Genomic DNA, 18,612 nt, shown 5'->3' with positions numbered 1-18,612 from the left:
CAGTGGTAGATACCAGCCCTACAGAACATATAAGAGATCACTGCACAGTTACAGATAATGTCTTAGGCTAGGTTCAGATTGCGTTAGTGCAATCCGTTTAGTGCCTAGAGCTAGCGGATTGCGCTAACGCAATGTGTTGTAAAGGGGTCGCATTAAACGTCCCCGCTCTCGCAGATCTCCGATCTGCGAGAGCGGGGAACGGACCGCGGGTGCACCTCGGACGCTGCAAGCAGCGTCCGCAGCACGCCACAAAACACCGGCACATCGCTAGCGCGTGCCGAAAATGGCACGTGCTAGTGATGCGCGTCCCCATTGCTGTTAATGGGCGCGCTAACGGACGCATTGCACGGCGTTAATTTCGCCGTGCAATGCTGTCCGTTAGCGTGGTCCCATTAACGCAATGGGAACCTAGCCACACCGCTGATGTTCATTCTGATGGAATCATTCACTTTTCCCGTCTTTTCCATCTGGCCCAGACCGACATGACAACTTCTTCCAGCAACGACTCACCTGCAGAGAATACAACAAAGACACATTTCACTTCTCATATTCCAGCCATCACCATCTATTCCCAACCTGCACAAACTCCTCATCCTGCTGATACCCCAATACTGAGCCGCTGCTGCCGTATGTGTCCCTATTACTGCCCCTGATACCCCAATACTGAGCCGCTGCTGCCGTATGTGTCCCTATTACTGCACCTGATACCCCAATACTGAGCCGCTGCTGCCGTATGTGTCCCTATTACTGCACCTGATACCCCAATACTGAGCCGCTGCTGCCGTATGTGTCCCTATTACTACACCTGATACCCCAATACTGAGCCGCAGCTGCCGTATGTGTCCCTTTAACTGCACCTGATACCCCAATACTGAGCCGCTGCTGCCGTATGTGTCCCTATTACTGCCCCTGATACCCCAATACTGAGCCGCTGCTGCCGTATGTGTCCCTATTACTGCCCCTGATACCCCAATACTGAGCCTCTGCTGCCGTATGTGTCCCTATTACTGCCCCTGATACCCCAATACTGAGCCGCTGCTGCCGTATGTGTCCCTATTACTGAACCTGATACCCCAATACTGAGCCGCTGCTGCCGTATGTGTCCCTATTACTGCACCTGATACCCCAATACTGAGCCGCTGCTGCCGTATGTGTCCCTATTACTGCACCTGATACCCCAATACTGAGCCGCTGCTGCCGTATGTGTCCCTATTACTGCCCCTGATACCCCAATACTGAGCCGCTGCTGCCGTATGTGTCCCTATTACTGAACCTGATACCCCAATACTGAGCCGCTGCTGCCGTATGTGTCCCTATTACTGCACCTGATACCCCAATACTGAGCCGCTGCTGCCGTATGTGTCCCTATTACTGAACCTGATACCCCAATACTGAGCCGCTGCTGCCGTATGTGTCCCTATTACTGCCCCTGATACCCCAATACTGAGCCGCTGCTGCCGTATGTGTCCCTATTACTGCCCCTGATACCCCAATACTGAGTCGCTGCTGCCGTATGTGTCCCTATTACTGCACCTGATACCCCAATACTGAGCCTCTGCTGCCGTATGTGTCCCTATTACTGCCCCTGATACCCCAATACTGAGCCGCTGCTGCCGTATGTGTCCTTATTACTGCACCTGATACCCCAATACTGAGCCGCTGCTGCCGTATGTGACCCTATTACTGCCCCTGATATCCCAATACTGAGCCGCTGCTGCCGTATGTGTCCTTATTACTGAACCTGATACCCCAATACTGAGCCGCTGCTGCCGTATGTGTCCTTATTACTGCACCTGATACCCCAATACTGAGCCGCCGCTGCCGTATGTGACCCTATTACTGCCCCTGATACCCCAATACTGAGCCGCTGCTGCCGTATGTGTCCCTATTACTGAACCTGATACCCCAATACTGAGCCGCTGCTGCCGTATGTGACCCTATTACTGCCCCTGATACCCCAATACTGAGCCTCTGCTGCCATATGTGTCCCTATTACTGCCCCTGATACTCCAATACTGAGCCGCTGCTGCCGTATGTGTCCCTATTACTACACCTGATACCCCAATACTGAGCCGCTGCTGCCGTGTGTGTCCCTATTACTACACCTGATACCCCAATACTGAGCCCCTGCTGCCGTATGTGTCCTTATTACTGCCCCTGATACCCCAATACTGAGCCGCTGCTGCCGTATGTGTCCCTATTACTACACCTGATACCCCAATACTGAGCCGCTGCTGCCGTGTGTGTCCCTATTACTGCCCCTGATACCCCAATACTGAGCCTCTGCTGCCGTATGTGTCCCTATTACTGCCCCTGATACCCCAATACTGAGCCTCTGCTGCCATATGTGTCCTTATTACTGCACCTGATACTCCAATACTGAGCCGCTGCTGCCGTATGTGTCCCTATTACTACACCTGATACCCCAATACTGAGCCGCTGCTGCCGTGTGTGTCCCTATTACTGCCCCTGATACCCCAATACTGAGCCTCTGCTGCCGTATGTGTCCCTATTACTGCCCCTGATACCCCAATACTGAGCCTCTGCTGCCATATGTGTCCCTATTACTGCCCCTGATACCCCAATACTGAGCCGCTGCTGCCGTATGTGTCCCTATTACTGCCCCTGATACCCCAATACTGAGCCGCTGCTGCCGTATGTGTCCTTATTACTGCCCCTGATACCCCAATACTGAGCCGCTGCTGCCGTATGTGTCCCTATTAGTGCCCCTGATACCCCAGTACTGAACCGCTGCTGCCGTATGTGTTCTTATTACTGCACCTGATACCCCAATACTGAGCCGCTGCTGCCGTATGTGTCCCTATTACTGCTCCTGATACCACAATACTGAGCCGCTGCTGCCGTATGTGTCCCTATTACTGCTCCTGATACCACAATACTGAGCCGCTGCTGCCGTATGTGTCCCTATTATTACACCTGATACCCCAATACTGAGCCGCTGCTGTCGTATGTGTCCCTATTACTGCTCCTGATACCCCAATACTGAGCCGCTGCTGCCGTATGTGTCCCTTTTACTGCCCCTGATACCCCAATACTGAGCCGCTGCTGTCGTATGTGTCCCTATTACTGCTCCTGATACCCCAATACTGAGCCTCTGCTGCCGTATGTGACCCTATTACTGCCCCTGATACCCCAATACTGAGCCGCTGCTGTCGTATGTGTCCCTATTACTGCTCCTGATACCCCAATACTGAGCCGCTGCTGCCGTATGTGTCCCTATTACTGCACCTGATACCCCAATACTGAGCCGCTGCTGCCGTATGTGTCCCTATTACTGCTCCTGATACCCCAATACTGAGCCGCTGCTGTCGTATGTGACCCTATTACTGCCCCTGATACCCCAATACTGAGCCGCTGCTGTCGTATGTGTCCCTATTACTGCTCCTGATACCCCAATACTGAGCCGCTGCTGCCGTATGTGTCCCTATTACTTCCCCTGATACCCCAATACTGAGCCGCTGCTGTCGTATGTGTCCCTATTACTGCACCCGATACCCCAATACTGAGCCGCTGCTGCCGTATGTGTCCTTATTACTGCACCCGATACCCCAATACTGAACCGCTGCTGCCGTATGTGTCTCTCTTACTGCACCCGATACCCCAATACTGAGCCGCTGCTGCCGTATGTGTCCTTATTACTGCACCTGATACCCCGATACTGAGCCGCTGCTGCCGTATGTGTCCCTATTACTGCACCTGGTACCCAATACTGAGCCGCTGCTGTCGTATGTGTCCCTATTACTGCACCCGATACCCCAATACTGAGCCGCTGCTGTCGTATGTGTCCCTATTACTGCACCCGATACCCCAATACTGAGCCGCTGCTGTCGTATGTGTCTCTCTTACTGCACCCGATACCCCAATACTGAGCCGCTGCTGCCGTATGTGTCCCTATTACTGCACCCGATACCCCAATACTGAGCCGCTGCTGTCGTATGTGTCTCTCTTACTGCACCCGATACCCCAATACTGAGCCGCTGCTGCCATATGTGTCCCTATTACTGCACCCGATACCCCAATACTGAACCGCTGCTGCCGTATGTGTCTCTCTTACTGCACCCGATACCCCAATACTGAGCCGCTGCTGTCGTATGTGTCCCTATTACTGCACCCGATACCCCAATACTGAGCCGCTGCTGTCGTATGTGTCTCTCTTACTGCACCCGATACCCCAATACTGAGCCGCTGCTGCCGTATGTGTCCCTATTACTGCACCCGCTACCCCAATACTTAGCCGCTGCTGCCGTATGTGTCCCTATTACTGCACCCGCTACCCCAATACTGAGCCGCTGCTGCCGTATGTGTCCCTATTACTGCCCCTGATACCCCAATACTGAGCCGCTGCTGTCGTATGTGTCCCTATTACTGCACCCGATACCCCAATACTGAGCCGCTGCTGTCGTATGTGTCCCTATTACTGCACCCGATACCCCAATACTGAGCCGCTGCTGTCGTATGTGTTCCTATTACGGCCCCGATACCCCAATACTGAGCCACTGCTGCCGTATGTGTCCCTATTACTGTACCTGATACCCCAATACTGAGCCGCTGCTGCCGTATGTGTCCCTATTACTGCCCCTGATACCCCAATACTGAGCCGCTGCTGCCGTATGTGTCCCTATTACTGCCCCTGATACCACAATACTGAGCCGCTGCTGCCGTATGTGTCCCTATTACTGCTCCTGATACCACAATACTGAGCCGCTGCTGCCGTATGTGTCCCTATTACTGCTCCTGATACCCCAATACTGAGCCGCTGCTGCCGTATGTGTCCCTATTACTGCTCCTGATACCCCAATACTGAGCCGCTGCTGCCGTATGTGTCCCTTTTACTGCCCCTGATACCCCAATACTGAGCCGCTGCTGCCGTATGTGTCCCTATTACTGCTCCTGATACCCCAATACTGAGCCTCTGCTGCCGTATGTGTCCCTATTACTGCACCTGATACCCCAATACTGAGCCGCTGCTGTATGTGTCCCTTTTACTGCCCCTGATACCCCAATACTGAGCCGCTGCTGCCGTATGTGTCCCTATTACTGCACCTGATACCCCAATACTGAGCCGCTGCTGTCGTATGTGTCCCTATTACTGCCCCTGATACCCCAATACTGAGCCTCTGCCGTATGTGTCCCTATTACTGCACCTGATACCCCAATACTGAGCCGCTGTTGCCGTATGTGACCCTATTACTGCACCTGATACCCCAATACTGAGCCGCTGCTGCCGTATGTGTCCCTATTACTGCCCCTGATACCCCAATACTGAGCCTCTGCCGTATGTGTCCCTATTACTGCACCTGATACCCCAATACTGAGCCGCTGTTGCCGTATGTGACCCTATTACTGCACCTGATACCCCAATACTGAGCCTCTGCCGTATGTGTCCCTATTACTGCACCTGATACCCCAATACTGAGCCGCTGCTGCCGTATGTGTCCCTATTACTGCCCCTGATACCCCAATACTGAGCCGCTGCTGCCGTATGTGTCCCTATTACTGCACCTGATACCCCAATACTGAGCCGCTGCTGCCGTATGTGTCCCTATTACTGCCCCTGATACCCCAATACTGAGCCGCTGCTGCCGTATGTGTCCCTATTACTGCCCCTGATACCCCAATACTGAGCCGCTGCTTCCGTATGTGTCCCTATTACTGCACCTGATACCCCAATACTGAGCCGCTGCTGTCGTATGTGTCCCTATTACTGCCCCTGATACCCCAATACTGAGCCTCTGCCGTATGTGTCCCTATTACTGCACCTGATACCCCAATACTGAGCCGCTGTTGCCGTATGTGACCCTATTACTGCACCTGATACCCCAATACTGAGCCGCTGCTGCCGTATGTGTCCCTATTACTGCCCCTGATACCCCAATACTGAGCCTCTGCCGTATGTGTGCCTATTACTGCACCTGATACCCCAATACTGAGCCGCTGTTGCCGTATGTGACCCTATTACTGCACCTGATACCCCAATACTGAGCCGCTGCTGCCGTATGTGTCCCTATTACTGCCCCTGATACCCCAATACTGAGCCTCTGCCGTATGTGTCCCTATTACTGCACCTGATACCCCAATACTGAGCCGCTGTTGCCGTATTTGTCCCTATTACTGCACCTGATACCCCAATACTGAGCCGCTGCTGCCGTATGTGACCCTATTACTGCACCTATAGGCAGACTCTAGTATAAGGCAGCACCCCCATAGGCAGACCCTGTAATAAGGCAGCGCCCCCATAGTCAGACTCTGTAATAAGGCAGCCCCAATAGTCAGACCCTGTAATAAGGCAGCACCCCTATAGTCAGACCCTGTAATAAGGCAGCACCCCCATAGTCAGACCCTGTAATAAGACAGCCCCCTTAGTCAGACCCTGTAAAAAGGCAGCCCCCATAGTCAGACCTTATAATAAGGCAACACCCCCATAGTCAAACTCTGTAATAAGGCAGCCCCAATAGTCAGACCCTGTAATAAGGCAGCCCCCCCCCCCCCCCCGTACGCAGACCCTGTAATAAGGCAGCAGCACCCATGGAAAAAAAAACGCTCTTCCTGGTTCCTGCGTTGCTCCCGCTGATCTCCTGACAGCGAGCACCAGGCAGTGATGTCATCGCGCCCGCTGTCAGTGTCTGCGACGTCAGACGCTGACACTGACAGGGAGATGATGGGAGAAGGAGCGCAGCGCTCCTCCCATCAATGCGATCAGCTGTATCGGCTAAATGCCGGTACAGCTGATCTCCCGATGATGATGGGGGCCCACAGCTGGCACCGGGCCCCTGCCTGCTCAGGGGCTGCACAGCGGCTGGGCGGCAGAGCGGGGAGATCGATTCTCCCTGCTCTGCACCAGAATGTAACTGTATCGGCGCGCTGCGCACGCCGATACAGTTACAGTAGCGTAGCTCCGGGTGGGACCCCTCCAAGCACCGGCCCGGGTCCACCGCACCCTCTGCCCCCCGTAGCTACACTACTCTGCAGGCAGTCCCTTTCTGGAGCTCCTCCCCCACAGACATCCTTTTTCTGGAGCTCCTCACCCACATATATCCTCTCTTTGTAGATCCTCTCCCATATGTATCCTTTTTCTGTAGATCCTCCCCGTTTATCCTCTTTCTGTAGATCCTCCCCGTTTAACCTCTTTCTGTAGCTCCCCCCACATACATCCCCTTTCTGTATCTCCTCCCCCTACAGGCATACATTTTCTTCAGCTCTTACCACACATTATCCTTTTACTGTCTCTCCTCCCCATAGACATCCTTTTTCTGTATCTCCACCACATACATGCTTCTGTAGCTCCTCCCCCACAGACATCATTATTTTGCTGCTCCTCCCCCACATACATCCTCTTTCTATATCTCCTCACCCACAGGCATACATTTTCTTCAGCTCCTCCCCCACAGGCATATTTTTTCTGTAGCTTCTCCCCACACATATTCCCTTTCTAGCTCCTCCTCTACAGAAAGCTTCTTTGTGTGGCCCCACGCCCCAAAACAGCCTGTTTCTGTAGCTCTTCCCCCACAGACATCCTCTTCCTGTAGATCTTCCACCACATGAATCCTCATTCTGTAGCTCCTCCATTACAAAAATGTTTCTGTAGCTCCTCCTTCATGACCTCTTTCTTTTGCTCAACACCCACAGAAATCTTCATTCTGTACCTCCTCCCCCACAGGCATTACCTTTATAACCTTAGTAGCCTCTTCCTGTAGCTCCTTCCCCATAGACAGCCTATTTCTGTAGCTCCTCCTCTATAGACAGCCTTTTTTTCTCTAGCTCCTCCCCTATAGACAGCCTATTTCTGTAGCTCCTCCTCTACAGGCAGCCCTTTTTCTCTAGCTCCTCTCCCATAGACAGCCTGTTTCTGTAGCTCCTCCCCTACAGGAAGCCTTTTTTTTCTCTAGGTCATCCGTATAGGTATCCTGTCTGCTACAGGCAGCCTTTTTTGTTACCCCCTCCTCCACATAGCTAAATTTAATGTAGCACCTTCTCCACAGGCAGCCTGTTTTGGAGCTCCTCCCCCACAGGCAGCCTGTTTTGGAGCTCCTCCCCCACAGGCAGCCTGTTTTGGAGCTCCTCCCCCTTAGAGGCAGCCTGTTTCTGTAGCTTCTCTTCCACAGACATTCTGGCAGCGCTGAGGACTCCACATCATCTTCTGCATATAACTATATATATGTGTATGTATGTATATATATATATATATACACACACACATACAGTTGATATAACTGACATCATTGGAGTATCTCCTATATAGAATTATACAGCGCCTTGAAAAGTCTTCATACCCTGTGAACTTTCCACATGTTTCATGTTATACCCATAGACTTAAATGTATCATACTGGGATTTTCTGTGATACAACACAAAGTAACAAATATTTCTGAAGTGTAAAGGAAATGATATGAGGTTTTCTAAATATTAAAAAAATATACATCTGATCATTATGAGGTACATTTGTATTCAGCCCCCTGTAGTCTGATGCCCCTAAATAGAATCCTGAGTGACCAATGATCTCCATAAGTCACATAATTAGTACAATGCTTCCACCAGGGTGTGATTTCTTCTCAGTATAACTACAGCTGTTTTGTGAAGGCCTCAGAGGTTTGTGTGAGATCATTAGGGGTCAAACAGCATCATGAAAACCAAGGAGCTCACCAGACAGGTCAGGGATAAAGCTGTGGAGAAGAGTAAACTTGAGTTAGGTTATGAAAAATAGCCCAAGCTGTGAACATCTCATGAAGCACTGATCAATCCATCATCCAATAATGGAAGGAGTACGGCCCAGCTGTAAACCTACCAAGACATGGCCGTCACCTAACCTGACATCCCAAGCAAGGGGAGCACTAATGAGAGAAGCAGCCCTCCGATAGGCCCATGGTCACTGAGATCCACAGCTCATGGGGGAAGAGTTGGTCCACATTATGATAATTAGCCATATGTTCCACAAATCTAAGTTTTATGGGAGAGTGGCAAGAAGAAGCTATTTTTAAAGCAGCCATGAAAAGTCCTGGCGGAAAACCTTAGCAGTTGCAGGAGACTCGGACGTAGGTTCATATCCCAGCCGGACACCGACCCTAAACCCCCTGCATGAGCCACAATGGAGGGTGTAGATCAGAGCATGTTCATGGTTTATACATGTCCAGCTTCTCTGCGCCTGCTGCCAATTAGTGACGGGTCTCTCCCTGCCCGTGTGTATATAGGGAGATCTGTCACTCCAGGGCAGGGGGCGCGGAGAAGCTGCCGGGGACCTACCTGACCGGGGACCTACCTAACCGACTAGCCCCACATGCGGCTCGGTGCTTGGTGGCTAGGAAACTGTTTAATCCTCTGTAGCTCCGCAGCGTTTCAGTGTTAAGCACATATTCATCACTCCAAAATACAACAGACGCTTCCACTACATGGATACATGACAGAACATGGATACACAGGAGGTTTCCAGCAGTCGCTTTCTTATTTCCAAATATAAATCACTGGAGATTACAGAGAAGTTTTCATAGAAAATCATTATCACCCAAGAAATTCAAAGATGCAGCCGAGACAACTGGAGGAGAAATGTCCTTTTAGTTTCAGAAATGAGCCCTGGTTGTAATCTGTGACAGCCGGATCTGCCAGATCTTCAGTAGGTTCCTCATCTGGGACCTAAATGACAAGAAAATCTATTATTCTACATGAATTAAAGCTTTTACTGCAGAATCGGCGTATTCCTCCAAGGACGCAGAGCTCAGATACAGAAGAGGAAGTAAAATAGCCTGTCACGATTCACACCGTCACCCCCCACGTCACGGATTGAGGTGACTTTAGGCCAACAGACGGCTGTCACATGTGCAGGGGGCTTATCTTAGTTATCCCTCCACTCCACAATGTGATGAAAAAACACACACAAGGCTATTGACCTCTTAGTTTACAGCAGGGGCTTATTCTAGGTATCCCACTGCTCTGCAATATACCACCAACTGCAGGGATTTATATATATCCCGCTTACAGTTCCACTTTAAATTTGCAGCTCTCTGGCTTCCCCCTTACTCTCAGGTCAGATTGGGTACTGCACCTAGGGTAATTAGTCGCCAGAAAGTCTGCCTGCTATGTACTGGCTATTGAGCACGCTGCAGCGACGCGATTAACTACTTCCACTCAGGCAGGAACAATAACGCCGCAGTCACTACAACGACACCCAAAGGCCTCACACACGGTATGCTGCCACCAGCTTCGTTTAAACGGGTCCGAACCTAACCCAAAACAGTAGCGTATTTCACTTCAAAAGACTTTTAGAACAGGAAGAACGAATCTAGTATTTAAAATATTTTACTTCATTAAAATTAGGCAGTGTTTATGAAAAATATTACAAGGATGTTACAATATGAGACAACTGAAAATATGTACAAGGTAATTATAAAAATAACAGGGGTTAAATGAGAAATTAACACTTACATGTGTTCAGGACATTGCAGGCAACCAGGCTAGTGGAGGGGAGTTCCCATATGTCCCAGTTCATCAGAGCTAGCAGTCAGGGCTTCTCAAGTAAAACTAACTGCTGGGGGCCTGGCAGAAACTTATAAACCGCAGCCTGTGACATTACCAACAGGGCTGGTTTACCAGACCCTCCTCTCTCTTCAGTCTTAGTGAATTTCACACAAGTTTGTCTAATGCCTGTATCTCCGCTCCAGAACATGTCAGAATCATAACACACCCAGCGTTCATCTTGTATTAAGATTTTCTCTCTATAAATACTAAATTCAGGCTAGTAGGGACACTCAGTTCCAGAGGAATCTGTACTTTGTCCCTGTTGGACTTGGAGGCTCCTGCTTACAGTGGCGGACCGATCCGCCGATGGACGTTAGCAATTTGTATTTATTATTCTCCTAGCCCAAGTCGGTGGCCCAGAATCTTATCATATTAGAACAAAGACCCTCATGGATTTTGGAGAACTTCTATACTAGTCCTAGTTAGTACAGATGGGAGGGGGGGCGAGTAAGTTGCTCAGAGCTTGGAATTTATGGCCAGAGCAATAAAAACCTCTTCTACCATACATGCAGAAACACACAATGACGCAAAGAGAGCCAGAGAGAGGGGAGGGGGTTAGCCCACAGCATGGGCTGAAGGGGAAAGCTACAAAATCATATTATATTTCATACAATATCGTGACACGTTACATCCTATATTATACTCCAGAGCTGCATTCACTATTCTGCTGGTGCAGTCACTGTGTACATACATTACATTACTGATCCTGAGTTACAGCCTGTATTATACCCCAGAGCTGCACTCACTATTCTGCTGGTGCAGTCACTGTGTACATACATTACATTACTGATCCTGAGTTACATCCTGTATTATATTTTAGAGCTGCACTCACTATTCTGCTGGTGCAGTCACTGTGTACATACATTATTAATCCTGAGTTACATCCTGTATTATACTCCAGAGCTGCACTCGCTATTCTGCTGGTGCAGTCACTGTGTACATACATTACATTACTGATCCTGAGTTACATCCTGTATTATTCTCCAGAGCTGCACTCACTATTCTTCTGGTGCAGTCACTGTGTAAATACATTACTGATCCTGAGTTACATCCTGTATTATACCCCAGAGCTGCACTCACTATTCTTCTGGTGCAGTCACTGTGTAAATACATTACTGATTCTGAGTAACATCCTGTATTATACTCCAGAGCTGCACTCACTATTCTGCTGGTGCAGTCACTGTGTACATACATTACATTACTGATCCTGAGTTACATCCTGTATTATATTTTAGAGCTGCACTCACTATTCTGCTGGTGCAGTCACTGTGTACATACAATACATTACTGATCCTGAGTTACATCCTGTATTATACTCCAGAGCTGCACTCACTATTCTGCTGGTGCTGTCACTGTGTACATACATTACATTACTGATCCTGAGTTACATCCTATATTATACCCCAGAGCTGCATTCACTATTCTGCTGGTGCCGTCACTGTGTACATACATTACATTAATGATCCTGAGTTACATCCTGTATTATACTTTATACTCCAGAGCTGCACTCACTATTCTGCTGGTGCAGTCACTGTGTACATACATTACTGATCCTGAGTTACATCCTGTATTATACCCCAGAGCTGCACTCACTATTCTGCTGGTGCAGTCACTGTGTACATACATTACATTACTGATCCTGAGTTACATCCTGTATTATATTTTAGAGCTGCACTCACTATTCTGCTGGTGCAGTCACTGTGTACATACATTACATTATTGATCCTGAGTTACATCCTGTATTATACTCCAGAGCTGCACTCGCTATTCTGCTGGTGCAGTCACTGTGTACATACATTACTGATCCTGAGTTACATCCTGTACTATACTCCAGAGCTGCATTCACTATTCTGCTGGTGCAGTCACTGTGTACATACATTACATTACTGATCCCGAGTTACATCCTTTATTATACTCCAGAGCTGCACTCACTATTCTGCTGGTGCAGTCACTGCGTACATACATTACATTACTGATCCTGAGTTACATCCTGTATTATACTCCGGAGCTGCACTCACTATTCTGCTGGTGCAGTCACTGTGTACATACATTACATTACTGATCCTGAGTTACATCCTGTATTATACTCCGGAGCTGCACTCACTATTCTGCTGGTGCAGTCACTGTGTACATACATTACATTACTGATCCCGAGTTACATCCTTTATTATACTCCAGAGCTGCACTCACTATTCTGCTGGTGCAGTCACTGCGTACATACATTACATTACTGATCCTGAGTTACATCCTGTATTATACTCCGGAGCTGCACTCACTATTCTGCTGGTGCAGTCACTGTGTACATACATTACATTACTGATCCTGAGTTACCTCCTGTATTATACTCCAGAGCTGCACTCACTATTCTGCTGGTGCAGTCACTGCGTACATACATTACATTACTGATCCTGAGTTACATCCTGTATTATACCCCAGAGCTGCACTCACTATTCTGCTGGTGCAGTCACTGTGTACATACATTACATTACTGATCCTGAGTTACATCCTTTATTATACTCCAGAGCTGCACTCACTATTCTGCTGGTGCAGTCACTGTGTACATACATTACATTACTGATCCTGAGTTACATCCTGTATTATACTCCGGAGCTGCACTCACTATTCTGCTGGTGCAGTCACTGTGTACATACAGTACATTACTGATCCTGAGTTACATCCTGTATTATACTCCAGAGCTGCACTCACTATTCTGCTGGTGCAGTCACTGTGTACATACATTACATTACTGATCCTGAGTTACATCCTTTATTATACTCCAGAGCTGCACTCACTATTCTGCTGGTGCAGTCACTGTGTACATACATTACATTACTGATCCTGAGTTACATCCTTTATTATACTCCAGAGCTGCACTCACTATTCTGCTGGTGCAGTCACTGTGTACATACATTACATTACTGATCCTGAGTTACATCCTGTATTATACTCCGGAGCTGCACTCACTATTCTGCTGGTGCAGTCACTGTGTACATACATTACATTACTGATCCTGAGTTACATCCTGTATTATACTCCGGAGCTGCACTCACTATTCTGCTGGTGCAGTCACTGTGTACATACATTACATTACTGATCCTGAGTTACATCCTGTATTATACTCCGGAGCTGCGCTCCTAGCAGAGATGTGTGGTGATAGTATTCTGTTATGTGATCAGGAGATGTGATATAATATCCTTGGTTGGTCACTGCAGCTGATCTCCGGGTTCTTCCCCCATAAAACATATAATACTAATTGAATGCTTTGTTACCAGGTTGTCGTCAGTGCTGGGAGTATAACCTCCATCAGGTGATTCCACAGCTACTGGGCTTTCAGGAACAGGGATGGACAAAGTGATTGCAAATTGAAGACACAGGAGGAAGGTGATGAAGAGCCCCATCTGTACTCAGCTCTGCTACTCCGGCTCTGCTGTGTCCGCTCTGCTACACCGGCTCTGCTGTGTCTGCTCTGCTACACCGGCTCTGCTGTGTCCGCTCTGCTACACCGGCTCTGCTGTGTCTGCTCTGCTACACCGGCTCTGCTGTGTCCGCTCTGCTGTGTCGTCTGTTGTGATCCCGGTACGGTGGTTAATTTTGTGCTCAGTCTTCTCGGATTTATCTTGTGTTTATTTTTGGTATTAATGTCCGGATTTCACGCTCTGCAGATCTCACATTACAGGATCAGGTCATGTTCTCAGCCCCGGACCTTTCCGCGTGCACGGTGTCCCATGCTGGAGCGCCGGCCCCCATGGGCTTCAGCGTTGCTGCGTTATACACTGAGATTGATTCTGTATGAAGCCGCAGAGATCAGCACTTTATAATCCTCCTGACATCCAACCTGTGTATCCTGTGACAGGTTGTCAGGCTCGCCCCCTGAAGGCAACATCACTGATTCCACACCCCTTATACTCCAGCACCAGCCTGTCATCTATCACTGCTGACAACCTGCCTGTGTATATGTGTGAGAAGTTGTCAGCCCCGCCCTCCGGTTGATGACATCACTGATATAATGACCTCAGATCACACCTCTGATACTCCAGCCCCGCCCTGGTGATGATATCACTGATATAATGACCTGAGACCACACCCCTTATATTCCAGCCCCACCCTGGTGATAACACCAGTAATATAATGACCTGAGACCACACCTCTTGTACTCCAGCCCCGCGCTGGTGATGACATCACTGATATAATGACCTGAGACCACACCCCTTATATTCCAGCCCCACCCCGGTGATAACACCAGTGATATAATGACCTGAGACCACACCCCGGCCCCGCCCCAGGTGATGACATCACTGATATAATGACCTGAGACCACACCCCTTATACCACAGCCCCGCCTTGGTGGTGACATCACTGATATAATGATGAGACCACACCCCTTATACCCCAGCCCCACCCTTGGTGATGACATCACTGTTATAATGATGAGACCACACCCCTTATACCCTAGCCCTGCCCTGGTGATGACATCACTGATATAATGATGAGACCACACCCCTCATACTCCAGCCCCGCCCTGGTGATGACATCACTGATATAATGATGAGACCACACCCCTTATACCCCAGCCCCGCCCTTGTGGTAACATCACGGATATAATGATGAGACCACACCCCTTATACCTCAGCCCCACCCTTGGCGATGACATCACTGATATAATGATGAGACCACACCCCTTATACCCCAGCCCCACCCTTGGTGATGACATCACTGATATAATGACCTGAGACCACACCCCTTATACCCCAGCCCCGCCCTGGTGGTGACATCACTGATATAATGATGAGACCATACCCCAGCCCCGCCCTGGTGGTGACATCACTGATATAATGATGAGACCACACCCCTTATACTCCAGGCCCGCCCTGGTGGTGACATCACTGATATAATGATGAGACCACACCCCTTATACCCCAGCCCCGCCCTGTTGGTGACATCACTGATATAATTATGAGACCACACCCCTTATACCCCAGCCCCACCCTTGGTGATGACATCACTGATATAATGATGAGACCACACCCCTTATACCCCAGCCCCACCCTTGATGATGACATCACTGATATAATGATGAGACCACACCCCTTATACCCCAGCCCTACCCTTGGTGATGACATCACTGATATAATGACCTGAGACCACACCCCTTATACCCCAGCCCCGCCCTGGTGATGACATCACTGATATAATGATGAGACCACACCCCTTATACCCCAGCCCCGCCCTTGTGGTGACATCACTGATATAATGATGAGACCACACCCCTTGGGGGTTGTTCCCTTCGGTGTTCAGCAGGAGGTCGCGCTCCGTGCAGCACACAGGTAAATGTCACTGAGGCCTCACAATGCGGCAGTCAGTGGGATTATCACTAATCCTCCCAGGATTTCTTCTTACCTTCCTAAACCTTCGTATCGTTTGTCACCCACAGACCGGAGACCACGTCACTGCGGATCGTAGTGGGGAGAAGAGGTGAATTCCTGCGTCACGCAGCACGTTTATTGCAGGGGTCGCCTGACAAACCAGACTATGGAGATAGAAAGCAAGGTCCCAGAAACGCATAAAGAATATAGACTATGTACAAGAAACGGGGTCAGAGGGGGCCACATCACAATACTGGGGTGCCAAACCTGGCAGCAAGGTAAAGTGGGTGAGAGTGTTATAGGGCGAGCCCCAGGGCCCCCTCACGCTCTGCATTGTTATCACACCTATTAGACTCTTTAGCCTTTATACGGTATTAAAATATTACAATAAAAGTCTTTGTAAATTGTAGGAGGGTCTTTTTAAAGATTTTTCTTTTTGAGCCACGGAGCCTTGACCCTGAGAATGAGACGTATTTGTAAGAAGAAATCAGTTGCAAACTCCTCCCTATATTAAAGCTCCTCCCTATATTGAAGCTCCTCCCTATATCAAAGCTACCCCTATATTAAAGCTCCTCCCTATATTAAGGCTCCTACCTATATTAAAGCTCCTCCCTATATTGAAGCTCCTCCCTAAATCAAAGCTACCCCCTATATCAAAGTTCCTCCCTATATTAAAGCTCTTCCCTATAGTGAAGCTCCTCCCTATATCAAAGCTCCTCTCTATATTAAAGCTCCTCCCTATATTAAAGCTCCTCCCTATAGTGAAGCTCCTCCCTATATCAAAGCTCCTCCCTATATTAAAGCTCCTCCCTATATCAAAGCTACCCCCTATATTAAAGCTCCTTCCTATATCAAAGCTCCTCACTATGTTAAAGCTCCTCCCCTTTTTAAAGCTCCTCCTTGTGTTAAAGCCCCTCCCTATATTAAATTCGAAACCTGTATTGAAACTCCTCCCTGTATTAAAAATCCTTACTTTTATTAAAGCTCCTCCCTTTGATAAAGCTCCTCCCTGTATTAAAGCTCCTCCCCTTGATAAAGCTCCTCCCTGTATTAAAGCTCCTCCCTTTGATAAAGCTCCTCCCTGTATTAAAGCTCCTCCCTTTGATAAAGCTCCTCCCTGTATTAAAGCTCCTCCCTTTGATAAAGCTCCTCCCTTTGATAAAGCTCCTCCGTGTATTAAAGCTCCTCCCCTTGATAAAGCTCCTCCCTGTATTAAAGCTCCTCCCTTTGATAAAGCTCCTCCCTGTATTAAAGCTCCTCCCTTTGATAAAGCTCCTCCCTTTGATAAAGCTCCTCCCTTTGATAAAGCTCCTCCGTGTATTAAAGCTCCTCCCCTTGATAAAGCTCCTCCCTGTATTAAAGCTCCTCCCTTTGATAAAGCTCCTCCCTGTATTAAAGCTCCTCCCTTTGATAAAGCTCCTCCCTTTGATAAAGCTCCTCCCTTTGATAAAGCTCCTCCCTGTATTAAAGCTCCTCCCTTTGATAAAGCTCCTCCCTTTGATAAAGCTCCTCCCTGTATTAAAGCTCCTCCCTGTATTAAAGCTCCTCCCTTTGATAAAGCTCCTCCCTGTATTAAAGCTCCTCCCTTTGATAAAGCTCCTCCCTTTGATAAAGCTCCTCCCTGTATTAAAGCTCCTCCCTGTATTAAAGCTCCTCCCTTTGATAAAGCTCCTCCCTGTATTAAAGCTCCTCCCTTTGATAAAGCTCCTCCCTGTATTAAAGCTCCTCCCTTTGATAAAGCTCCTTCCCTTGATAAAGCTCCTCCCTGTATTAAAGCTCCTCCCTTTGATAAAGCTCCTCCCTGTATTAAAGCTCCTCCCTTTGATAAAGCTCCTCCCTTTGATAAAGCTCCTCCCTGTATTAAAGCTCCTTTCTTTGTTAAAGCTCCTCCCTGTATTAAAGCTCCTCCCTTTGATAAAGCTCCTCCCTGTATTAAAGCTCCTCCCTTTGATAAAGCTCCTCCCTGAATTAAAGCTCCTCCCTTTGATAAAGCTCCTCCCTGTATTAAAGCTCCTCCCTTTGATAAAGCTCCTCCCTTTGATAAAGCTCCTCCCTGTATTAAAGCTCCTCCCTTTGATAAAGCTCCTTCCCTTGATAAAGCTCCTCCCTGTATTAAAGCTCCTCCCTTTGATAAAGCTCCTCCCTTTGATAAAGCTCCTCCCTGTATTAAAGCTCCTCCCTTTGATAAAGCTCCTCCCTTTGATAAAGCTCCTCCCTGTATTAAAGCTCCTTTCTTTGTTAAAGCTCCTCCCTGTATTAAAGCTCCTCCCTTTGATAAAGCTCCTCCCTGTATTAAAGCTCCTCCCTTTGATAAAGCTCCTCCCTGAATTAAAGCTCCTCCCTTTGATAAAGCTCCTCCCTGTATTAAAGCTCCTCCCTTTGATAAAGCTCCTCCCTTTGATAAAGCTCCTCCCTGTATTAAAGCTCCTCCCTTTGATAAAGCTCCTCCCTTTGATAAAGCTCCTCCCTGTATTAAAGCTCCTCACTTTGATAAAGCTCCTCCCTGTATTAAAGCTCCTCCCTTTGATAAAGCTCCTCCCTGAATTAAAGCTCCTCCCTTTGATAAAGCTCCTCCCTGTATTAAAGCTCCTCCCTTTGATAAAGCTCCTCCCTTTGATAAAGCTCCTCCCTGTATTAAAGCTCCTCCCTTTGATAAAGCTCCTCCCTTTGATAAAGCTCCTCCCTGTATTAAAGCTCCTCCCTTTGTTAAAGCTGCTCTCTTT

At 48.6% G+C, this 18,612-nt stretch overlaps 1 protein-coding gene and 1 long non-coding RNA gene across 2 annotated transcripts; one reads left to right on the top strand and one right to left on the bottom strand.

Annotated features, from left to right (window-relative positions):
- Nucleotides 1–9,437: 9,437 nt before the first annotated feature.
- LOC138643532 (uncharacterized) lies at nt 9,438–14,092 on the bottom strand. The gene is made up of 2 exons (XR_011314163.1): nt 13,796–14,092; nt 9,438–9,644 (listed from the first exon to the last, which is right to left on the bottom strand). It is a non-coding gene; the product is annotated as an uncharacterized lncRNA (long non-coding RNA).
- A 2,663-nt stretch (nt 14,093–16,755) lies between these two features.
- On the top strand, nt 16,756–17,856 carry LOC138643277 (uncharacterized). The gene has a single exon (XM_069732209.1). It carries the CDS (start codon nt 16,756–16,758, stop codon nt 17,854–17,856), a length of 1,101 nt encoding a protein of 366 aa, XP_069588310.1.
- Nucleotides 17,857–18,612: the final 756 nt, after the last annotated feature.

The sequence above is a fragment of the Ranitomeya imitator genome, chromosome 6 (genome assembly GCF_032444005.1).
Source record: "Ranitomeya imitator isolate aRanImi1 chromosome 6, aRanImi1.pri, whole genome shotgun sequence".
Lineage (NCBI taxonomy): Eukaryota > Metazoa > Chordata > Amphibia > Anura > Dendrobatidae > Ranitomeya > Ranitomeya imitator.
This window is presented reverse-complemented; position numbering and strand designations above follow the sequence as displayed.

Coding starts and splice junctions, on each gene's coding strand:
- LOC138643277 (XM_069732209.1), top strand. CDS start 16,756: ATGTTAAAGCTCCTCCCCTTTTTAAAGCTCCTCCTTGTGTTAAAGCCC.